At 36.2% G+C, this 21,722-nt stretch overlaps 1 protein-coding gene across 3 annotated transcripts; it reads left to right on the forward strand.

The window, feature by feature from the left end:
• The first annotated feature begins 878 nt into the window (after window positions 1-878).
• LOC124172304 lies at window positions 879-21,191 on the forward strand. 3 transcript variants are annotated; one of them, XM_046551747.1, is made up of 5 exons: window positions 879-980; window positions 6,052-6,141; window positions 14,776-14,855; window positions 18,337-19,802; window positions 20,750-21,191. In XM_046551747.1, the coding sequence occupies exons 4-5, from the start codon at window positions 18,480-18,482 to the stop codon at window positions 20,753-20,755; spliced, it is 1,329 nt and encodes a 442-aa protein (XP_046407703.1). In that variant the 5' UTR covers window positions 879-980; window positions 6,052-6,141; window positions 14,776-14,855; window positions 18,337-18,479; the 3' UTR covers window positions 20,756-21,191. The 3 variants fall into 3 exon arrangements, with proteins under 3 accessions (XP_046407703.1, XP_046407701.1, XP_046407702.1); XM_046551745.1 differs by lacking the exon at window positions 20,750-21,191 and having other exon boundaries at window positions 18,337-19,943; XM_046551746.1 differs by lacking the exons at window positions 14,776-14,855; window positions 20,750-21,191 and having other exon boundaries at window positions 18,337-19,943.
• Window positions 21,192-21,722: the final 531 nt, after the last annotated feature.

The following is a 21,722-nucleotide window of genomic DNA, read 5'->3' on the forward strand; positions in this document are numbered from 1 at the left end:
ACACGCAATGCTTTAGGTTATATAACCTGAATAAACCGGTTTTTTCCATCCGGTTAAGATACTCAGGTACTGATATCACTCAAAATAACCGCTTAACCTAACACCGGTTTTTTTCTCATAACCGCCCATCCCTACTTTGTGGGAAACTGTCCGTCGACGTGCCCACGCTCCCTTCCAAGGGGGGTTAGAGAGGGAGGGGGTTGGGGTGGGAAGACGCTCGTGAGAGGGGAGGCAAGAATGTAAGGAGAAAGAGTGGTTCGCATTTGCTGGCCCCGCTTGCAGCAAAGAGACCGCTTTTGTGAGAAACTGCGTCGTCGCCGTTCCCACGCTCCGATCCAATGGAGTGGGGATGGCGTGGAAGGGGTTGGGGTGGGGAGGTGATCGTGACCCTGACTGAGTCATCCCCACGAGGACGGAGAGGGACTTGGTATCGACAGTGGAGGGGGGAGGTATTCATGAAGAAGGGGTGGGGATAGGCTTCGAATTTGGTGAATTAGTTCACGTATATGGCGCTGGGAATTGTATGAAAAGATTCTATCTAAAAAAAATTCCTTTCGTTGATATTGTGATGCCACTAATTACTGCTCTGTTTTTGGCAGTGTGTGAACTTCGAACATAAATTGAATGAACTCTCATCTGAATTAATGGTGACGTCCATGGCCAGGGGCGGATCAAAGATTTCTTTCTGAGGGGGGGCAGAAGCGAGGTCGTAGGCTTGTGAGTGTGGGAGAATGAGCTAAGCCGAGGTGGGGGAAATTTGAATTCGCCCGCCATCTAGTGGAATCTTCTGGAAACTCGTCCTGACTAGCGCGCTAGCGCCCCGCGCGCCGAAATTAGCTCATTTCCTGCTCATCGCTCGCGTTGTCATCTTCGAAAGAGCCGTCTTCTTCTGAAGTTTTAATAGCATTCTTATCGCTGTGCTCCATATTCTTCATCGCACACCGCAATCAGGGCTTGTTGGAGTGCGCATTCCAACCTGAGTATGTTCAAGTAATCATATGTATGTTACTGTTTTGATGGAGTGAAGTTTTAATCAGAGGTCATAGAACTAAGTTTTTGGCGCCACTACTCTGCTCCAGGAAATTTAGAATGATTGTGCTCTGCCCGGGTACTTGCTCCAAATGATTTTTTGTCCGCAACGGGAGAAGTTCCTTTTTGTTTGCTAATTTATCTCTTTTTTTATTTATGTTTCATTGTGTTATGGCTTCGTGTGCATTATCTGCGTACTTGATTTCACCTTTGAATTCTAACTTGTGCATGAATACTTACATAGCAACGGCCTGAGTTTACGAAATGTATAACGTGTGCTTCTGTTTTTTTAAAGCCAGATGGATCAGGTACTGTCGTTTGATACATAACTCACAATTTCTTCGGCTAGATTATTCCTTTTGTAGTTTCCTAATCATTGGAAATACGCCACAATTATTTTATTAACTATTTGAATGTTCATGATTCATGTGATATTTAGTTGTACATAGTAATGGCGAAGGCCTGAATTCTGCGTTAGTGAATATCAGAAGTGATATGGTTAATTTTCAATGGTGGGTAGCCGTAAGTACTTAATGATGGATATGGTGCTTAAATAGAATTCAAAGGCTCGAAATGAATAACGCATGTCGCTATTACTTTTCAGTGTCGATTTATGTTGGTGTTAGCTATTTGCCGGCTTTTCTGTAATACTTAAATGCCTCGATTTAATTTCTATGTAGTGCGCTGTACCACTGAAGGAAAACATCCGTGTCTATATATGTAGTTGCATTTGTTTATCAACACGGCGTCACCTTATTTTGTCAATCGAGCTTGTTTCTACTCTTCAGCGAGAGCGATGATTGCGATGTTTTTGCTAGAGTACTAAGTAACACTTTACCGGAGTCTTTGGAACCTTCCTTAGTACTGTGTGCCATGTTCCAAGTGTAGGACATTGTCATAAGATTTGATCATGTGGGTATGGCGTTAATACCGAGGTGCGTAATTTGCTCTTATCTAGTGCAATTATTGTGATCTCTAGCATACTCAAGACAACTATTTGTTTCGTACGCTAGTATAACCCTTAAATTTTTGTTCGTGATGATGTATTATCAGCTACTCATTCGTATTTCAATGACGAAATAATGAAAATTGTTTACGTTAGTCTCATAGTATCTAAGAAGTTTGATATAATATTTAGCAGGATAAACGTCCTGATGATTGTATATGTACTACTTTTCCTGCGACATCAAAGGATTGTTGCATTTAAAATTTGTCGACGTCTTATAAGGTCTCTTTACACGGTGCATTATCACGCACGGGTTAATGTTAGTAATGAATAATTCTTAAAAATGGTAGTGCGTAATTCAATGTGTTAATCAACCATAACTCATACAGGAGTTTATTAATTGTTTGTTAAATGTCTCGCTGGGAATAGTTACGAAATTTTAATCTGTTTTTTGTGTGTAGCTGCCGGTAAGTAGTCATAAAGTAAGTTCGAGGCATGTGACATAAGTAATGGGACAAAGAATTCCTTTTAGATTGCTCGTTTGTGTAACCCATGTAAGGAGTGTTTCTGTTATTTGCTTGTGCATGAACTTCCAGGAGTGGTGAACAAACATATTCTTGCCATTGATTAGATATTTTGTGTTGAGTCATCAATCTTTTCCCTGTGGGCTACTGTTATTGGACTTCAATGACGAATATGATCGTATTTGGTGGGTTGTTTTGATGTGGTAATGAGATGTCTGCTGTAGTTCCAACGTATTCAGTTGATGATTCTAAGTTCTGTCTAGTTAATATTTGACAATTGTTCAACTTTATGGTTTCCAAAAAATGGATTGTGGATATTTTATGTTAGTATTTGGGAAGGAAGTGCTTTTATGATTGTTACTGTTTCCCTCGGTATATTGTATCTCTTGGTGAACCATATTTCCTCCATATTATATAATCTTTTGGTTTTCAACACCTAGGTGTTTTCCGCCTGTTTTTGCCAAATATTTCAATCGATTTCCTCCAGTATTAAGACAGTATTGTAGTTTTAACGTACCGTGTGCTACAATGATTTATTGATGGGGTAAAAGTTTTAGTATCATAATGAAATTATAGGACTTTATAAGTAGGCAATCGTGTGTATCATCAATCTGCTATTATTTCATGTTGGCAATTTTGTCTCCTCTGTGATAATATGGAAACGCTATAAATTTTGTCTTCCATATTGGGCCGTAATTAACTTAGACTCGAAAAATGGCATTATCTCTTTCCAACGGCGTGAGTATAACCAATTTTTGATCATAGCTGCACACAAGTTAAATTCGTTCCATAATGATCGAAACCTTTTTGTGCCTTGATGAAATTGTACTTTATGGTTTAATTCAACGTTACAATTTGTCCTACCATTGGACGAGAGCACATTACTCAGACGTGTCTGAAATTGATATGAGGCGAGATACCGCCTTTGTGAATGTTTTTTGATACACCATTTCATTAATATACGGTGGCCTTCCTTCCTTTTAAGGATTCTGTCCTGGTGACTGAGCTGTGGCTATCTAGCCATCCCATTCTGCTTTAACTTAGCTTCCCTGAACTGAACCTCTACAATCTCCAAGTGGACATCGTTATCAATTTCTTATGAATTTGTTTTTTTTGTGTCACAGTGTATGCAATAGGTTGATTTTTCGCCTTAGTTTCTATGTAGAAATAGAACATCTTACCTACTTGGCGCCCTTAACGTTTGATGGGGGAAATGTTGCAGTATGTTGATGTTGCCTTGTGAATGTTTTGGTGTCAATTGCTTCTTTTTTCTCTTTCTTGGTGATGTTAACTGATTTATTAATGAGAATAAATGCGTCCAAAATCTAATTTTATTATACACATCTAAAAATCATGTTATTGCTGTCACTTATCAGGTTGGCAGGTTGGAAGTTAGTTTTAATTGTGTTCTCTCGTATTATGTGGCTTGTGACAGGCAGTTGAGGATCTCATTGGAAATTTTTCTCATCTGTATATCAGCCATTCAAGAGTGTGATGCAACATTTGAAGCCACTTGTAAGAAGTTTGATGTAGATAATTTGTCGCAAACAAACCAGTTACAATTAAATTCATTTGTGGGATGTAAAAACGGTAGACGTTTATAAAAATTTTCACAGTGGTTGAGGATATTTGATTTGCATCAGTTGTTATTTATTATGTAAGTAATTGAATTGATACTCTTTACCTCACTTTTAATTGATGGTTGGAATTCAGGCTTGGAGTTCAAATGCATAATTGTTTGCTAACATTTTGATTTAATTTTTATATTGTAATAATGGCTATGGATAAAAATGGTTAAAATAAATGCATGCATGGAGTCAAGAGAGATTGCTACAATGTCTTTTATGGTAGGGACATGAAAAATATGAAAATAGTTCCATTTTTCATAAATGCTGAAGTTGAGGCAAGAACTGTATATGTACTTAGTTTGAACAGATTTAATTTATGTTTGTGATCATTGAGGTGCAATATGGCAATTTCCATCAATTAGATGTTATTGAATTAACTAAACCCTATATGATTGTCAATATTTGGTCTTTAATCCGATTATTTCGATTTTAGAGATATCTCTCATTTCTTAAATTTTTTGGTTATTAATGTGGAAAGCAGAAATTTCAGTATTATTGAAGCCAAAGATAGCAGTCATTCCATACTCTACAAGGGTTCATGTTAAAATTCCATTACTAATGGATTATTAGTGCCATAAAATTCTGTTCCCTAAATACTTAAATGTAAGTGCTGTGCTGCAATTTTCACTGTTGAGATATGACATTTAATATATCAGAATACTTGTTAGATTTTCAGGGGCTTGTGGTTTAATTTGTGTGTAAGGAAGAGTGTACAAAGTCTAAGTATGTCATTTAGTGTTATATGTGAGTTAAAAATCTGTTTTTATAAGTATAAAAAAATATTTTCTCAGTTTTTTTTGGAAAATACTAAGGTGAGTGTTTAACTGTGTTGTAGTGGAATAAATGTGATCTTCTGCATGCACTGACAACTGTTTGTTTCGTACAAAAGGATAACCTATAAAGTTTGATCCATGGCAATTTATTATCAGCCGTTTCTGTGTGTTAGCGGTTTTATGAAAAGCATTTTTTTGGGTAGTGATTCCTTTTATGTCTACTTTGATCTTCGTCCTGTGCTGAGATTTATATTTTATATATGCCATGGCCATCATATTTGCCCGAAATGTATTATCTTGTGGCTTGCCGAACTTCAGCATACATAGCTAACGTTGGAAGGTAATAATAATATTTAAGAGTCCGTCTTACTGTATTTCTCTTAATATAGTCCCCCCCCCTAATTTTGAGGCTTGAGTTTCAGGAAAAAATGAAAAAAATTGGTTTGAATATAGTCACCCCTTTACTTTTACCATGGGTATTTTTGGAAAAAAAGGTGGGACTATATTCATTCAAATACAGTATATTATACTTTGCCGTTGTGCTATTTAGTCATGTCTTCATTTGTTTGTTTTTTATTGAGAGTTTTAATGATTTTGGCTAGTTTTATGCTTGTACTTTAGTTTTCATGTACCATGTGCTATGATGACTTCTTGATGGGGCGAAAGTTTTCCTATCATAATGAAGTATTGGAAGTCACGAGTAGGTTGTCATGTGTACCAACAATCAGCTATCATTTTCTGTGGGCATATTAGACTTCTGTGATAACATGAAAATGTTTTAAATATATATGCCAATATTGCTCAGTGATTTGCTGTAAGTGTTATGTGTAGATTCAAAATTAGGTATTGTCTATTGCCTGTGGTGTTAGCCATTTATGATTAGGGTGGAATTGTTGAGATCAAATTTGTTACTCAATAATCCAAATGTTTTTGCTTTGAATTATTACTGCAATGACCATTTGTCTGCCATGATGACATTGTTGTCTAGATTTCATCTTACCTTACCTTACTTTTCTCACCCTAGGATGTCAACATATTACACAGTTGTAGCTGTATGTACTGCTTTTGTATGGTCAGGAAAGGTAATGCCCATGTATTTGTTTTAATATACTCTGTTTTATTAGTACAAGGTTGCTTTCTATTCTTTTCAGGACTCTGTCGTGGTGATTGAGCTGTGGTTTTCTAGCCATCCCATCCTGCTTTAACCTTGCTTCCCAGGACTGAACCTCCACAATCTCCAAGTGAGTATCATCATCAATTTATTATGAGTATGGTTTTTGTGTTATAAGGTATGGAACTGTTTATCAGCACTCATTATTCGTCTTTGTTTTTATTTAAATAGTAAGTCTTACCATATCAGTGCCTATTATGTTCATCGGGGTAAATGTTAGAGAACAATAATGTTAATATGTTGATTTTTTAATGTGGATGGCTTCTATTCTCACTCTTACTTGGCCAAATTCATTGGAATAACAATGGAAAAAATGCATCCAAAATCTTGTATATTTAAATACCCCAATGGCATTGGAGCTTTGACTAATCACAGTGGCAGGTTGGAATTCTAATGTAATGTTGCGATATTGTTTATAAGAATAATTGTTTGTGTTACAGGCAGTTGATTAGCTGAGTGGGAAATTTCTCCCATCTATATAATGTTCATTCAGAAGTTTGATGGACTAATGGAAGCTCTTGTGACAAGTGTGATGTGGATTTTTGTGTCCTCCTATATAGATAGTTATGAATTCATGTGGGAGGTGAAAGTAATAAAAATGAGTATTACATTTGAAAGTGGATTAGTATGAATAGTTGGCTGTTGATTATTTTACCTTCATAATTACAATCTCCATGTGAGTATCGTTATCAATTTATTATGAATATGGTTTTTGTGTTGCAGTGTATGGCACTGTCTAATTGCACTTATAGTATTGCCTTAGTTTTTATTTAAATATTAAGTCTTACCTTCGTGTTGGCTTGATTTTTGGCATTGGAAATGCATGAGTGCGTTGATGTTGACTGATGAACGTTTTAGTTTGTGAATGGCTTCGTTCTCTCTCTTTTTCTAGTTCGTTGAATAAACAATGGGAAAAAATGCTTTGTACATTCTTTACCATAGAGAGTGGTTTGAAGTCTATTGCTTGGTTGCGATTTGTTCACAAGGATAATGGGGCGGGAGTAGCTGACAGGGATACTATTCATAAGTAATGTCAGGAAAGAAGATGAAACCTTTTTATTTGATTGTAGATACTTAGATAGCAATACTGTTGAAGAGTTTTGACTATGTATGCCTGGGGTAGAGAGTAATAAGCATTTAAAAAATGAAAAATATGGTCACGTTGAATTTAAATAAAAAATTTTGCTTTCAAGGTCGATTTGGCCAACTGGTAGCATATCACGTTTAAATTTTGAAAGACCAGGGTTTAAGACTCAGAAACAGTAATATTTGTAATGTTTTTCTAGCCTCCCATTTTCTTTATTGTTTGTAATGTGATCCATCTTCTTGAGATGTGTGGATTTCAGACGTTTTACTTTTTTTTACTTAATTGACATTTATGTCACTTGTTAACCCTTGCTTCGAATTGTTCACTATGGCTGCTATTATGGACGGAATAGCATTATGCTATTTTTTGCAACGCTTATCCATAATAGCAGCCTACGTTGCCAAGATTTATCCAAGTGGGAGTGATAACATTGTGTGGGTGGCATCAAAGTATAGGGAACTCATTTCCAAAGCAAATATTTTAAACATACATCCTGTCTGAGGAAAGTTTCTCTGGTTCCTCCTGAAGGAAGATTTTTACGCATCTACCCATATGATCAAGTATGAGCATTGCAAGTGCTAAACTTTGCTATTGCTCTTCTTGCATTTGTTTCTGTCTAGTAGTCTATTTAACTTGGCAATTTTTCTGAAATGCCCTTTTAACTTGATTTATGTAGCTTAATAAGTTTTACCCCATGTATTTTGTTGCCAAGAACCTATTCAAGTGTATTGGATAGAACGGAGACATTGAGTCCGAAGTTAAAAGGCTAAGATTTTGTGTGTAATAGGATTTTGGAAAGGAAGAAAGAAATGTTGCTCTCAACGCTTGAATAATATAAGAGCTAGATAAATAGATTTAAGTTTTTTTAAAACGTAGTTGCCTGGACGGGAGGTTGGAGTTCTGTCTTTATGCTTGGTTGGAATTTTTAGTCTCCAAAAAGCTATTTTCGGCTACCCTGACAACCATTATTCCCTCTTCCAATTAGTAATAGTCGAGGTACGCTTTCCTCCCTCAAACTTACTCTTCTCTCTTTCTGAGTCCTTCTTTCCACATAGCTAGGTTCCAAGAGCTTTCAAACAAGCTGTGTAATCTGGGGAATGAATTGTCGATGCATGAGAACTTTCAATTGTCTGCTCTATGCTACTCGGCCAACTTAAATTGATTCACAGGCCATACTGGTTGAGGTATTTGCCCATTTGATGATCCTGTGGCTTGTCAGCTTCTCCCTTTTCTTTTCCATGTCCTCTTCAGACTCCCACTTTCCTCCACTTCCTTTGCTTTTTCCTGCAGCAATATTATTTAGTTTTCTCGTCCTTTAATCAGACTTTATGCCCGCGAGAAATTGTTGTGGCATAAAAGGCCATTAATTGGAGGAAATACCTTCATAATATATTGCACCATTAAATTGAATAATACTGAAAAAGGTTCTGCCTTCTAAATTTTTTCATTTTTAATTTTTTATGTAGCCCCTTCACAGGAATTTGGATGAGAATTGTCATGAAATACGAAAAGCACATAATTGAAAAGCAACATTGTCATTATATAAAACTGCTACCTGAGCACTAGCATTTGTGTTTCTTTAAGTCTATAGGGAAACATATTTCCCTCCAGGTTCTAAAAATAATTCTATTCTCTACTAACTTTGAGGCATGCCGTGCATATAATTGTATGCTAGTGAGGACAATGGATAATGCACGGTTGTATAGATTTGTATTCTATCCTCACAAGAGGAAAAAGTTTTTTTTTTCTTGATGGAGGGAGATTGAGTTCTGGATTCGTGCAATAAACAGCCTTACTTGTGTGTAAAAATATGCAGCACATGGTTGGCAGACGGATGTGCACTTTAGTGTTTCAATTTTTTTGCTGCTTAGTGGTTCTCATTCCTCATCAATTAATCGTTCATTGTAAATAAAACTTCTTGTTTGACCCCTAGGAATAAATGTGCAATAAAAATGTATTGTTGCAAACGTATGGCTTGAGAACATATTTTATAAAACTTGAAATACAACCTTCTCATAAGTTTTCCAGATTTAGAATGCACAACAGAAACATTTAAGAATTCACTCTCCAGTTTCTTTGCACACTCATGGACTAAAATCACCTCCAGGTTCTGGCATAGACAATAAAAACTTGAGGAAGCAGTTTTTTTGGGACTGCAATAGCATACTGCGCAGTATATGAGTGTGTTACTTAGGTCACTCCCTGAAGAGCCCCCCGAACAATTTTATCTTTTCTGGAGAGCTTTCCCTTTATATCCCCCTCTACGAACACCCGGGCTGATCAATTTTAATTATGAAATTCCTATTATATTTAGAGACACAGGTTTTTGTTTGCTCCTGAAAGGTCATTGCTGATTGCAATACTTCTTCAGGTGACACTTCATTGCTCGCTGACACGTATATTGTTATTTTACATTGTATGATTAGGTGTCTCATCTTGAAATATGCAACCCATGAAGTGCCGGCAGGGAATTCAAATCCTGGAGATGTGTTCTGAAATAGCCTATTCTATTAAAGTCCAGGTCATCACCGGTTCACTCCTGTTCCTGGCTTCCGCAAAGTGATGGTATACCCCTCTGTCATTCATTCCAAGCTTGTAGAGTTTTGTTCCCCCTGATTTTACATCTTTCTCCCATATGGAACCTGGGAAAGTCTTGGAAGACACTTGGTTGCCCTGACTGTGATTCTTCAGGCTGCGTTTCCCTCGAATGAATCTGTCCCTCTGCATCCAAAACACGTCGTGGTAGATGCGTTGGTTCCCCAGTCACTTCAGCATCTGATTCATCAGTATCTTCATCCATAATAGCCTCAGCACCTTCCTCCGCTCCAGTTATAATTATGTATTGTTTTTTGACCAGTGTTCGTCATCCTCTTCCTCTAGTATATATATTATTTCATTTACCGTTAGAGGCTATGGAGACCTGAAAATACATCATATTAGTTTATATTTATATGGAAAATCATAAAATGAATATGATATAAATAATGCGTTAAATGAACTTACATATTAAAAGAATGTCTCAATAGACGAACAGTCTAAGCAAAAACAGCCCTCACTGCAAATCACACGGCTTCTGCAAATGTTAATAACAAAAGAGTTTGTCCGTAAATGTCATAGACGTTAAAAGCATGGTATTTCTCGATATTAGGTAAAATCATTTAGTAATAATAAATACCTTTTTTCTGCTTGTTGATGGCGTGGGAAGAACTTAAACTATTATTCAATGTTTCAAGGCAAAGGATACAAATTCTGTGGGAAAGGCAAAAATTATTACTAGTATGTGCTTATGAGCAACTTCAGTTACATGAAAAGATTGACCATCAATGAAATAATTATTTTCCAGCCAAATCATGAAATAATTTACTCGAAGGGAATTACATATTTACTTACCATTTTGCAGTATTCAAATTCAATATGCATTCTGCTGGGCAGATGGCATATACTCCTGAGCAGCGAAGAGTCAGAAGCACAACTGGTGGCGACGGGCCTAAAGAGGGGCTGCGTAGCAAAGAACCATTATCTATTTGCCTCGGACGCATTCTAAAAATAGCCTAGATAAAATAAGGAACAACCCTCAAAAAGGTCATTCTCCTGCATATTTGCGAGCTTCCTTGAGGGAAGGAGAATTTTTTTTCCTTGATGCAACTTAAGTTGCTCGTGAGCTTCTGTAGGTTAATAAAGGCTAATCTATTTTATGGAAGTATTAACAATAGACCTTCAAGGAGATCTATGGTAAAGCATTTGGTTATGCTTAAAGTATTAAATGATGTGGCAAACACGCATTACTATCACTCCTAGTGGGTTAGTAATGATGTTCCCTTGCCATAATAGTCCTTTTGGAAGAATTAATGGAAGTCATGAAATGTGTTGAAGCATTGGAATTGCATTACGTAAGCTGCAAAGAATGATGGGAATGGGAATTGCATACTTCCAGCATGGAAAGCAGAGAAATCTGATCTCAAGTATTGATAGCCCCATCATAGTGTGAGTCAATGGTCAACTTATTGCATTACAATTGTTGTTAGAGCAATAATTGCTTCTGATTTTCGATACTATGCTCTTCTCTAATAATGGCTAAGATGTTTTAAGCATTGTGGTATTTTAAAGGGATTTCTTGTGCTATTAATTGTAAAGTTAGTAAACACAAGAGGTGAAATCACTAAATACATTAGTACACTTTTAATGACACTAAAATTTTGGTTTAAATTTGCTTACTCAAAGAAAAAACGAAGAATTATCCAAAGTATGAAAGACCTTTAAATAACCCCCACCGCATCTTCCGCAGGGGTAACTCTGAGGCACGCCAATATTCAGCTCAGAATTCATTACCTTCATATTCACGAAGAATTACTCCGAAGTATGAAAGACCTTTAAATAACCCCCACCGCATCTTCCGCAGGGGTAACTCTGAGGCACACCAATATTCAGCTCAGAATTCATTACCTTCATATTCATCTCGTGGGCCTTTATCTCAATGATCTCTCAAACGATCGCTAACAATCCTAAGAAAAGGAGTAAAAAAATAACATCTATCCTTATTATCTGTTATATCTAGTTGAGACTATTGAAATTATTTTTGCCCTAACAATGACTGGCAGTATCGAAATATGGAAATCCCTTAACCGTCATTTTTTTACGGCACAAAAGATTAGATAAGCCTGCGCTCTGTGTATATAAAGGCCTCTTCCTATTTAAACGCCTGAATTTAATGCATTTTGAATTATCCATTATTTTGTGATTGCCTTGCTTTAAATAAGCATGTATGTCATTACATTGCCTTGCTTTAAATGAACATGTCTGTTAAGGGCATGCTTATTTAAAGCATGGCAATGTAATGCAATTGACCACCAGAGTTTAAACGTAAAGTATGGTAAGAATGGCTAGCAAATATTTCTTGTCTTATATCTATAAAAAAAAATTGAAAATAATACTGTCTTTTCAAATACGCTATTCCAAAACTCTGCTTCAAGTGAAATTTCCAGTTTTCTTTTCGTCGAGATATAGTCATATTGCAACATTAATATGTACAAAATAGCTAGTGGGAAATCTTGATCTTCTAGATCGGAGGCCATCATTAGTCAGTTCTTATGAGGGCATCAGTGTGTTCAGGTTAGATTTCCGTATATTAGTCTTTGTTGGGACATGGGATTGTATGTTATAACATAATAACTCTAGCCTGATGCATGAATATATATCAGCTACTCATGGACATAGATTGACACTTCGACTGTATTGAATGAAATATTCCTTTTCTGCCTTAAAAAAGTAGATTTTACTTACATAAGAGAGGGTCTTACATCATTGTTTGCAGTATCTCAGTTTCCATAATTAATAAAACTATTTTATTTCTGTTGTTTCATTGTTAACCGACAGAATAAATGCATGGAGTTCATTATATGAGTTTTTTCATTGTAGGAGTTTCTTTATACCTCAGTGTTAGGCTGATTAACTGTAAAATTAATATGAATTTCTATTTAATTTTTTATTGTTTTTTGCTTCAAATTGTTAATTTTTCTATTGAGGTTACTGAATTTTTTTACGTTGTTTTTTCCTTGATTGCTAATTCCCCAAGGCAATTAATATTCATTAATTAATTTTCTCCTGCTTAACCAAATTCTAGGAATAATTCGCGGTATAAATATATTAATTTAAAGGTACATGGGAGCCAAAAAAAAGACAGGACAACAATTAATACCTTAAGACTAAGTCCCATATAGGGATGAAGCAAAAATTAAAAAGATTGTCCTAAGTTTCTCCATCTTATTGACAACCCGTTAATCATAAATTAAATTCATCGTCAACGGTAAATTTAAATTGAGGGCTTAATATATGCAATTGGTTTCATTGTATATCCATGATATGTAATTGCAAAACTCGTGACGATATACACAAATATCTATGCTCGACAGGTTAAAATGGAAATAGGGTACTGAATATATATGCCAAATGAACTACTAAGGTTGAAAGAAGTATGTACAGTAAGTCGTCTTGGAGAGTAGCTCACAATATCACAATGTTCTCTTGTAGCTTTTCATGGCATTGTTGAACATGTGATCTCACAATTTCTCCGGATCTTCTTTGTTTGTCTTACGATAACAACAGCCTTCATGTGAAAGTTCCGATATTGGTATTTTGACCGCATTCATGTAGCCCTCGTTCATGCTGTGCTGTGTCAGGTCAGTTTCTGAAGTACTCTTCTTGCAAGCAATGAGGCTAAGAAAAATATCAAAATACTACTAATGTAGGAAGAAGTGTGCAGCATCAGTCGTCTTCGTGAGTACCATTCAATTACTAGACAGCTTATAAATTTGGCTTTGTGGGGAAGAAAGCGTAGGCTATTTCACGTTAAGAAAACGTCAGTTTCAATTTGAATAATAATATTTTCGAACGCGTTGACATGATTTAGAGACAATGTGGACTTAGACTGCAATACTCCTGGACCCATCTGAACCCCTTAGATCCCCCCTGGCTACACCACTGAACTCAAAAAATTTCCCACCGTGCATTTGCTTGTTCAGTTTGAGACCCCATCAGTCTTTGGATGCACTAATGAACGTTACTTTAATCCAAAGATAGTATTTCTAAGTCAGAGGGATCATTGATTTTGCGATAGGTGATGTCATCGGCAAATAGGGGAATTTTAATGCAAAATATGAACCGTAGACTTGTGAAGTTGACATAAATTTGAGTTTCTAACAATAAATAAATCTTGCATTTTCAAAACGTTGTAAGTGCCAAAAGTAAAATTTTAAAGGGAAAGAAAAATCGTTTCTCTTTCTCCTGAAACGGAGGAAGAAACTGCTACTTCTAGGTCCGTTTTCTCCTGCTAGATGCAGCACTATCCAGACAGACTGTTTTACAATAGAAAGATATGACATTTACTACATGTTTTTGTATGAAAAGTGCATTTTTCAAATTTTGGCATTTACAACATTTTGGAAATGCACGATTCAAATATTCTTGAATTAAAAATCTGATGCTTTACCGGCGAATGTATGTATTCGAAAAAGTCTATTCGGGCTAAAGGTGGTCTCCCTCCATTCTGCATGAATGGCATTCCTGGCAGAATAGAGGGAGACAATTAATTGTGAGCACAAGGCTTGTCAGCTTCCTTATCTGGATTACCCGTGGGGTAGAGGCTAGCCTGTGTTCAGCTCAGAATCCTTACCATCATCTTCGTCTCATGATCCCATATCTCTGTAATCTTGCAAAAAATCATCCCGAAAAAAAAACGTTAAAGAGATATGTATCCTTCTTATCCATTATTTTCAGTGGAGAAAATGGCCATTATTTTCGCCCAAGCGATGACTATCAATGTCGTAAATTGGCTATACCTACACCTCCATTTTTTATGAGGCACTTAAGATTAGACAAGCCCATTCTATGTGAGCATGAAGGCCATTTCCTAAGTAATGAGACAAGCAGATCTCGTGTGAGTTGCATCTTACGAATTGATCTGCCGTATTTTCTTCAACACCTGTTATCTGAGAAGTATTTGTCCATCATATTGGATTGTAATTTCTATAAGTTTAAATAGGCATTACAGAAAGGTTTGCTTCATATGAGTATAATAATTTTCCCATGTCAGTAACAGAAGTAATTTATTTTACGTTTCAGGATTGCCTTCTCTGTATTGCAAATAGGGGAGCCAAGGAAGGAGCGAATATCCATTTCAACCGGATTGCCTAAACCATTGGGTAAGTACGTGCAAACGCATGTAATCTAAGCTTTTTTTATGGCTTATGCATTATGGCTGTGTGATTGCCTTACTTAAAATAAGCATGCCATTCAAGTGCAAGATTTTATCTAACACAATCGACCAACTGAGTTTGAACGTAATGTATGGTTAGAATGGATAGTAAATATTTCTCTTGTTATATATAACGTTTTTTGCCACAGTTTTCCTCGTACCCATTCCATAGTTGAAAAACACTGCTACGAAAACCTATTATAAATGTAATCCACTAATTTCTTGTCCACGAGACGTAGTCCTAACCAAAATAATATGTACGAAATAGCTTTTTAACTACCTCTATCAGAGGCCGGCATTATTCAGTTCTTATGAATTAATTAACTACTGCTTTTGTTTAAAATGATGTTAAAATCTATAAGATACTCTCATCTTACCATCAAGAATATCTAAAATTTCATTTTTCAAACAACAAGTGATTAAATGCATGTTTTATAAAGTCCATATGTTTACATAAAAATGGTGAAAATGTTCAAGTTGTGGTCTCACTGATTCTTGATACATAAAACTTATTTAAATATTTTGCAAATATTGCCAGAGAAAATAGGTGAGAAAAATAAAAAAGGAGAAGCACGTCCTGAAAAGGCACTAGTTCCCATAGTTTCAAGCAATGCCTGAAAAGGCATTCCCATTTTACTGTTTAATTTTTTAGAGATGCAGACACAACTAAATTTTCCCAACAACTAAAACAAAACAGACCTGCTGCAATAATAGTCGTAGTTAACAGTTTAAAATTAAGTAACATAGAAAAACTTTGCTGTTATATACATGTACGACTGAAATTATTCAAGGCCCACACGATAAAATATTGATGAATTTTAATTTATCGCCTGGTAACACGTTGAATACAATGTGTATTTTAAAGATTCCTTACAGCATTTTTATATTATTCTACGTCGCTAATCGTGTGAAATTCTTTTTTCTTCCGTACGTCTTTACTTTTGACCATTGTTTTGCCATCAGTTCATAAACATGAATGATTTTCAAATTATGGCCATTTGATGCTATTTCTACTCATATTATAGAAGGGTCAAGAATGGAAACATTTTTCTTTTGCATAAATCCCTTACTGAATACTCTAAATCTATAAAATAATTTACGGAACTGCTGAAAGTTTGGCATCCATTTTGTCATTGCTCTGGATGTTTGTCGGCATGGCTGTAAGAAACCCATAAAAAGCTTACTTGATAATCGCCTTACATATTTCTTCCCTTCACCTTATCTCAATGGCTTATAATGTGCTAGCTGGGATGCAATTATCACAATCCCAAAAACCCTGAAGACAATACTCCGTTACCTTGGGATGTGGTCCAAAGAACGCTACATTCGCTACAGTGCGCTCTCGATGGAAGTGCTCCGGAGCAGAGGTCGACAGGCGATACGTTCGCCACGAGAATTTCTTTTCGAAGCGGTCAAGAGCGAAGTCAAAATGGCGGAATGAACAAGGGCAGGCTAGTTGGATTATGACATGGAGGAGATTGTTCCAATTGTGACTAGAGGCAACCAAGGTCATTGAATATTAGTGGTTATTGTCGAATATAATTATAATAAACTTTATTTGGAAGATAGTGGTTCCACAAAGTAAAACAAGGAACTTGGGGCTCATTTCTCTCGCCTTACCCCGCATACCTCTTCCTTTATAAACTCATTTCATTACTAAAGGAGAAATGTGGGTGATCTACAGTTTAATAACTTGTAATATTTCATTTATTATGACTAGCGACTATTATAAAACTTTAATACATTCTATTTAATTCATATATCTTCTTTTCCTTCACATTTTACTTCGTGGCATGAGATGATGTGTCTAAATATGTTCTTACAATCGTTTCCACTGCTGCATGTCCCTTTAAATATTTTTTGTAGCCTTCTGTGCGTTAGGGATGCTTTGAGTTTACTTTGTAGGAGATAGGAAAATGTCTATGGAGAGATAGTGCTTGCTATGTATTCATTTAAATCACAGTTACATTAATATCCTATCTGTGAATGCCAGTGTCTTCCTATAATTAGTATTATGATCAACATACGAAAATTATTGTACCAAAATATTCTCTTTAATATTAATGATATTTTATGATTGAAAATCCAACCAAAACAAACGCAATGATAACCATATTATAAATTTTGTCTTTTTTTAAGAATCAGGGGGCAACTAAGGAAATTTGGTTCTTTAATAGGAAACAGAATTGCTTTTTCTAATTTTCAAGTAGAAATATTCAACGTTTAATGAGTGAAAGATAGTAAATTTTAGCTCCAGTATAATAAATACAATATGAGGCCGCCTCTAAAATCTGAATAGGATATATTCTTTTTTTACTGAAGAGTCAGGGGGAGATATGAAGTGGACGGGAGGAGTTCGTAAGGAAGATAAGCAGGGGTGGTGTGGGGTGATTGGGGCCCTCAGCTGGGGCTCAAGATCTTATCTTTTATCTCCTTACCCGGGGTGCCCTGGATTGGAATATTTAGGAAATCCTTTGCTAAGAAATGGATTTTGACAGGGTTCTGCTTCTCAATAACCGGATATAAGTTTATGAAGAATAACAATTTCGTAAGATCAAGTTCTGTGAAAGGTGGAAATATCACAGCTCATAAAATTCAATAGTGTAGTAGGGCTGTTTTTCTTCAACTTCCGATGTGTTATGAACAGATGACCAAGTGATTTATTATAAATTATTCCTTTGCTAAATATTGAGCACACTTTTGGTGTTTTTTAAACATAATTGCCTCGGTGATTGAGGAATTGGTCGTGTCTGCGGACACGATTTGCTATACCTTCTTCATAGGATGTTTCCGCTCATGACTTCCATCAATTTTGGCTTTGTCCTGAATCTCATCGCCCTTTCGTAAATGCTTCCATCCTAGTAACGTCTTCACTTCAGCGTAAAGTGTGAATGATGGATGGATGGAGATAAGAGGATCACCAATTATGCATGTCAGATGGAATCTTTTAAAAGGGGCTTATGTCCATTTTCAACATATTTCAAGGTTACGCAGTCAATTCGGTAATCCCGTGGTTAAGTAATGTTACATAATATAAGTGATGGTGTGTATGGGGAAGGCAATAGAGAACTAAGATAATTTGCATTTCTTAGAGGAGATAAGGAAGTGAGGAAAACCTGGACTTCGCTTGATTTGACAAAAGAGAAATTACACTTTACTTGCCGTTCAGAAAGTAACAATGCAAATATTTATAATTTTCTTATGCATTTCCATCCATGCCGGCATCCGCTATTAAGTTGTTACTCAGGAAAATTTTTCTGTTTGAATACAAGAGGGCAGCACTTTTCCACAACAATTCAATGCGTATGACCCGTTTCGGCTCACAGTGTCATCATCTGATACAAGATTGTGCTTTAGTTGTTATGTTTGCACACTGTTATTGACAAATTTCAAGGTAATAATTTGATATTCATTCTGTTTCTTTGCAGTCAACGTTTCATCCTTTCGTAGCAACACTGAGATCGTGTGTTACTCCTCGCTGACCAACGCTACCACGCCTGGTTCCCATTGGCCACTCCCTGTATTCTGAATCCAACATACTCTTAAATAATTATTTCATTCTTTCGAAATAATGGCAAGGAACATTTCTGCTAGCGGCGCTGAGCAATTTGTTGAGGAGAGGCTTCTTGCTGGATTGGTGAATGGTTCATTACTCCAGCATAAGGAGCTGCTGGAGATGTTGGAAGATGTCGATGTTCGTTATCCACGGCAAAGAACACTCTTGCATGTTGGTGTGGGACTAGGTAGGGCTGATTGGGTGCAGGAGTTACTGGCGAGAGGGGCCGACACAGACATTACAGATGACAGTCAACAGAATGCATTGTCTTCGGCTGAGGAGATGGTGCGGCAGTTCCCTGAGGATGTAGAACGCTCAAAAGTGCTGCAGTTGGTGACATTGGTTCACAGGAGAGACCAAGTTATTATGCGTCGTCTCGAAGCATCTTCGAGTGGGACCACTGATCATGTGACACCCGTGGCTAGCCCAGAATGTGATACTGCATCTCTCAAGTCCTCCGTTGATTCATTGAGGCGAGAGATGAAATCTCTTGTGCGACAGCTGAGCTTATCGCTGGAGGAACTCAAGGATCAAGTTAGTGGATGCGATGCACTGTTGCGTTGTCTAGAAGAATCAGTTACGTCAACAGCGAAGGATTTGACAGCAGTCAAGGTTGGGCTTGGTGGGGAGGCATCTATAAGTCAACCTACATCCGATCCGGCCAGAGCAAGGCAGGAGTGTGTGGATGCCATGATGCGAAAGACTAGGATAGTTTATGGAAGTGGAGTTGATGGAATGTGTAAATTGTATGAGAGACTGTATGATGGAGATGAAATCACTGCGTGTATTATTAAGTTTTTAAGTGGGGATGATCGGGTGAAGGTGATGGTGGACTTAAATTCTATAAACATTGGAAGGATGAAGAAGGAGTTTGTGCAATTGGATGGGACTCAGGGGAATGGGAGTGAATGGAGATCATTTTGTGATTTTGAGAGTGAGACTGTATATTTGGGTGCAGAGGATTATTCTGGTTACAGGAAGAAAGTCGTATGTGCTGAGTTAGCTTGGTCCCTCTCACAATTATCCCTGAAATTAGTTTTTGACAATGAGGGGAGGCCTTATAGCAAGGGAGATGTGGAACGAGAGCGTGAGTGGATGAGGGCTATAGAGGAGTTGGAGGAGAGGAGGAAGATGGGAGAGGGACTACATCGGTATATCAATTATGCATTGAATCAGAAGACACTGAAGGCAAGGGTATGTCGGCTTGCCGCAGCTGTCCCTGAAATAATCACTTTTGATGGATCCACAGAAGGAAGAGCTATTCTGCAGCAACAAGCCCCTCTCCTCTACTCTCTCTATTCTAACAATGTGGTGGGAACACTTCTAGCCAGTGCAAAGGTGGGTCCTATGTCTATTTCTTACGATTTTTTCTTTACATCATGGTCTTCATTAAAACATTGAAATCATTATTTGAAGCTGTTTTAACCAATATTTCGGTAATTAATAAATGTAAATGCAAAATTTTGAATAATTGAATGATTTGTTCGTAATTTAATTTTCCATGATTTCCCACAAGTGGGCAACTCATTGGTTTGGCATCTAGAGGTGAAATGGAACATCTGGTACATTGGATGCTAAATTCTTAGATGATCCTCTCATGTGTTCTATGAGTAGTTTGATTTAAAGAGAGTGAGGTAGTATATTATTAGCATATTTAAATGCAATGCAATGTAGAGGTAAAATGAAGCTTCTGGTACATTGGTTGGCATGTAGAGGTGAAATGAAACTTCTGGTACATTGGAGTTCATTCTCTCATGTGTTCTATGAGTAGTTTGATTTAATGAGTGTCGGGTTTTTTAGTATTAGAATATTTAAATGCAATTTATTGTAGGCAAACATTCTACTTCTCAATATTCCAAGATGAAGATTTCTTGTTAAAAGGTAACATGTTTTTAAGATCTTATATGTCATAAGTTTAAGAAAGTGGCTTCAAAACAAACAAACTAATCTAATGGATAAATATCGAAATTAAAGATGAAATAATATAAGGAAATTGAAGAGTCCTTAAATTCAAATCTATGATATATCAATCTAGTGATTTTTATGTGAATTCCAAACAATAGTGAAAGTCTTCCAATATTTTTCACTCATAAAATGAATGATTCTTGTAGAACATGGGTTTGTTCGAGGATGTTTAATAGTTGTTGCTTATGGATACTGCCATTGCATTCTTGTAAATGGAAGTAATATTTTATCTCACTATGAATATTGACTTAATTTTGACATTGTAATTTGTTTGTGATTGCACTACTTTTTAATCCATTAATTTATATTTTCTGTTTCAGAGATGAATTTTGCCTGATGTACATAGGAGAGTTTGATGGAGTCAGTCCTGAAGATGAACATCCCGTTCACAATCATTTATTTTCTTTAAGCCTCTCAGTTTTTTATTGGGTTAACTGCATTACTTGTGTATTTAGTGCAATCGTAACACCTATTTTATGATTATACTCAGACATTTATGTTGATTTCATGTTTGCTACATGGCACTTTTTCATATGGTAGGTAATCACATTTTGAGATGCTTGATGTTTTAATCTTCTGGACACATAATTTAATCAGTCTTTTCCTAGTCATGCCTTTGGGATATTTGTATTTTTGATAATATATCATATTGCATCGCATTTGCACTGTCAGTAAATGGAAGGAATGGACCATTTTAGCTTACCAATGTAATGCTACAATTTATCTGAAAGCCATTGTGCACATAAATCTATTTGGAACATATACAGCTCTTTCCAGATTTATAATCATATTTTGCCGGATGTACTCATGTTTGTGTAGCCCTTTGATAAACATTAGTTTGTTTTGGTTCATTGCTCTCACCTTGTTTGACTCATGCACTTGAGAGACATTTGCCTGTAGTTCGCAATTATAATGATGTAGGCATAACATTGTATAGTAGGCAAAACACTATATTCGTCAAAGATTATTAATTTCAAAGATATGCTATACAATTTAAATGTGATGTAGAATATCAATTTAAAATCTTGTCATATTTGACATACAATATTTAAGATGGTTTTTTTTCATTTTTACTATTTGGAAGGCATTTATGAAATGTCGTAATTAAGTAATTAGGTTCTTAAATTCATTTTCTACATGTTTGTGACCTTAGTCCATTTGAATTCTTGCTGTTCTTTTTCAAACTTTCACTGACGTTAGAGAAGATCATTGCAATCATTCATTCACGTATATATTTCCAACATTCACATATCCTTTGTATAGTATTCTGTTGACTGGAAATGTGAATTTGCT

The sequence above is a fragment of the Ischnura elegans genome (assembly GCF_921293095.1).
Source record: "Ischnura elegans chromosome 13 unlocalized genomic scaffold, ioIscEleg1.1 SUPER_13_unloc_1, whole genome shotgun sequence".
Lineage (NCBI taxonomy): Eukaryota > Metazoa > Arthropoda > Insecta > Odonata > Coenagrionidae > Ischnura > Ischnura elegans.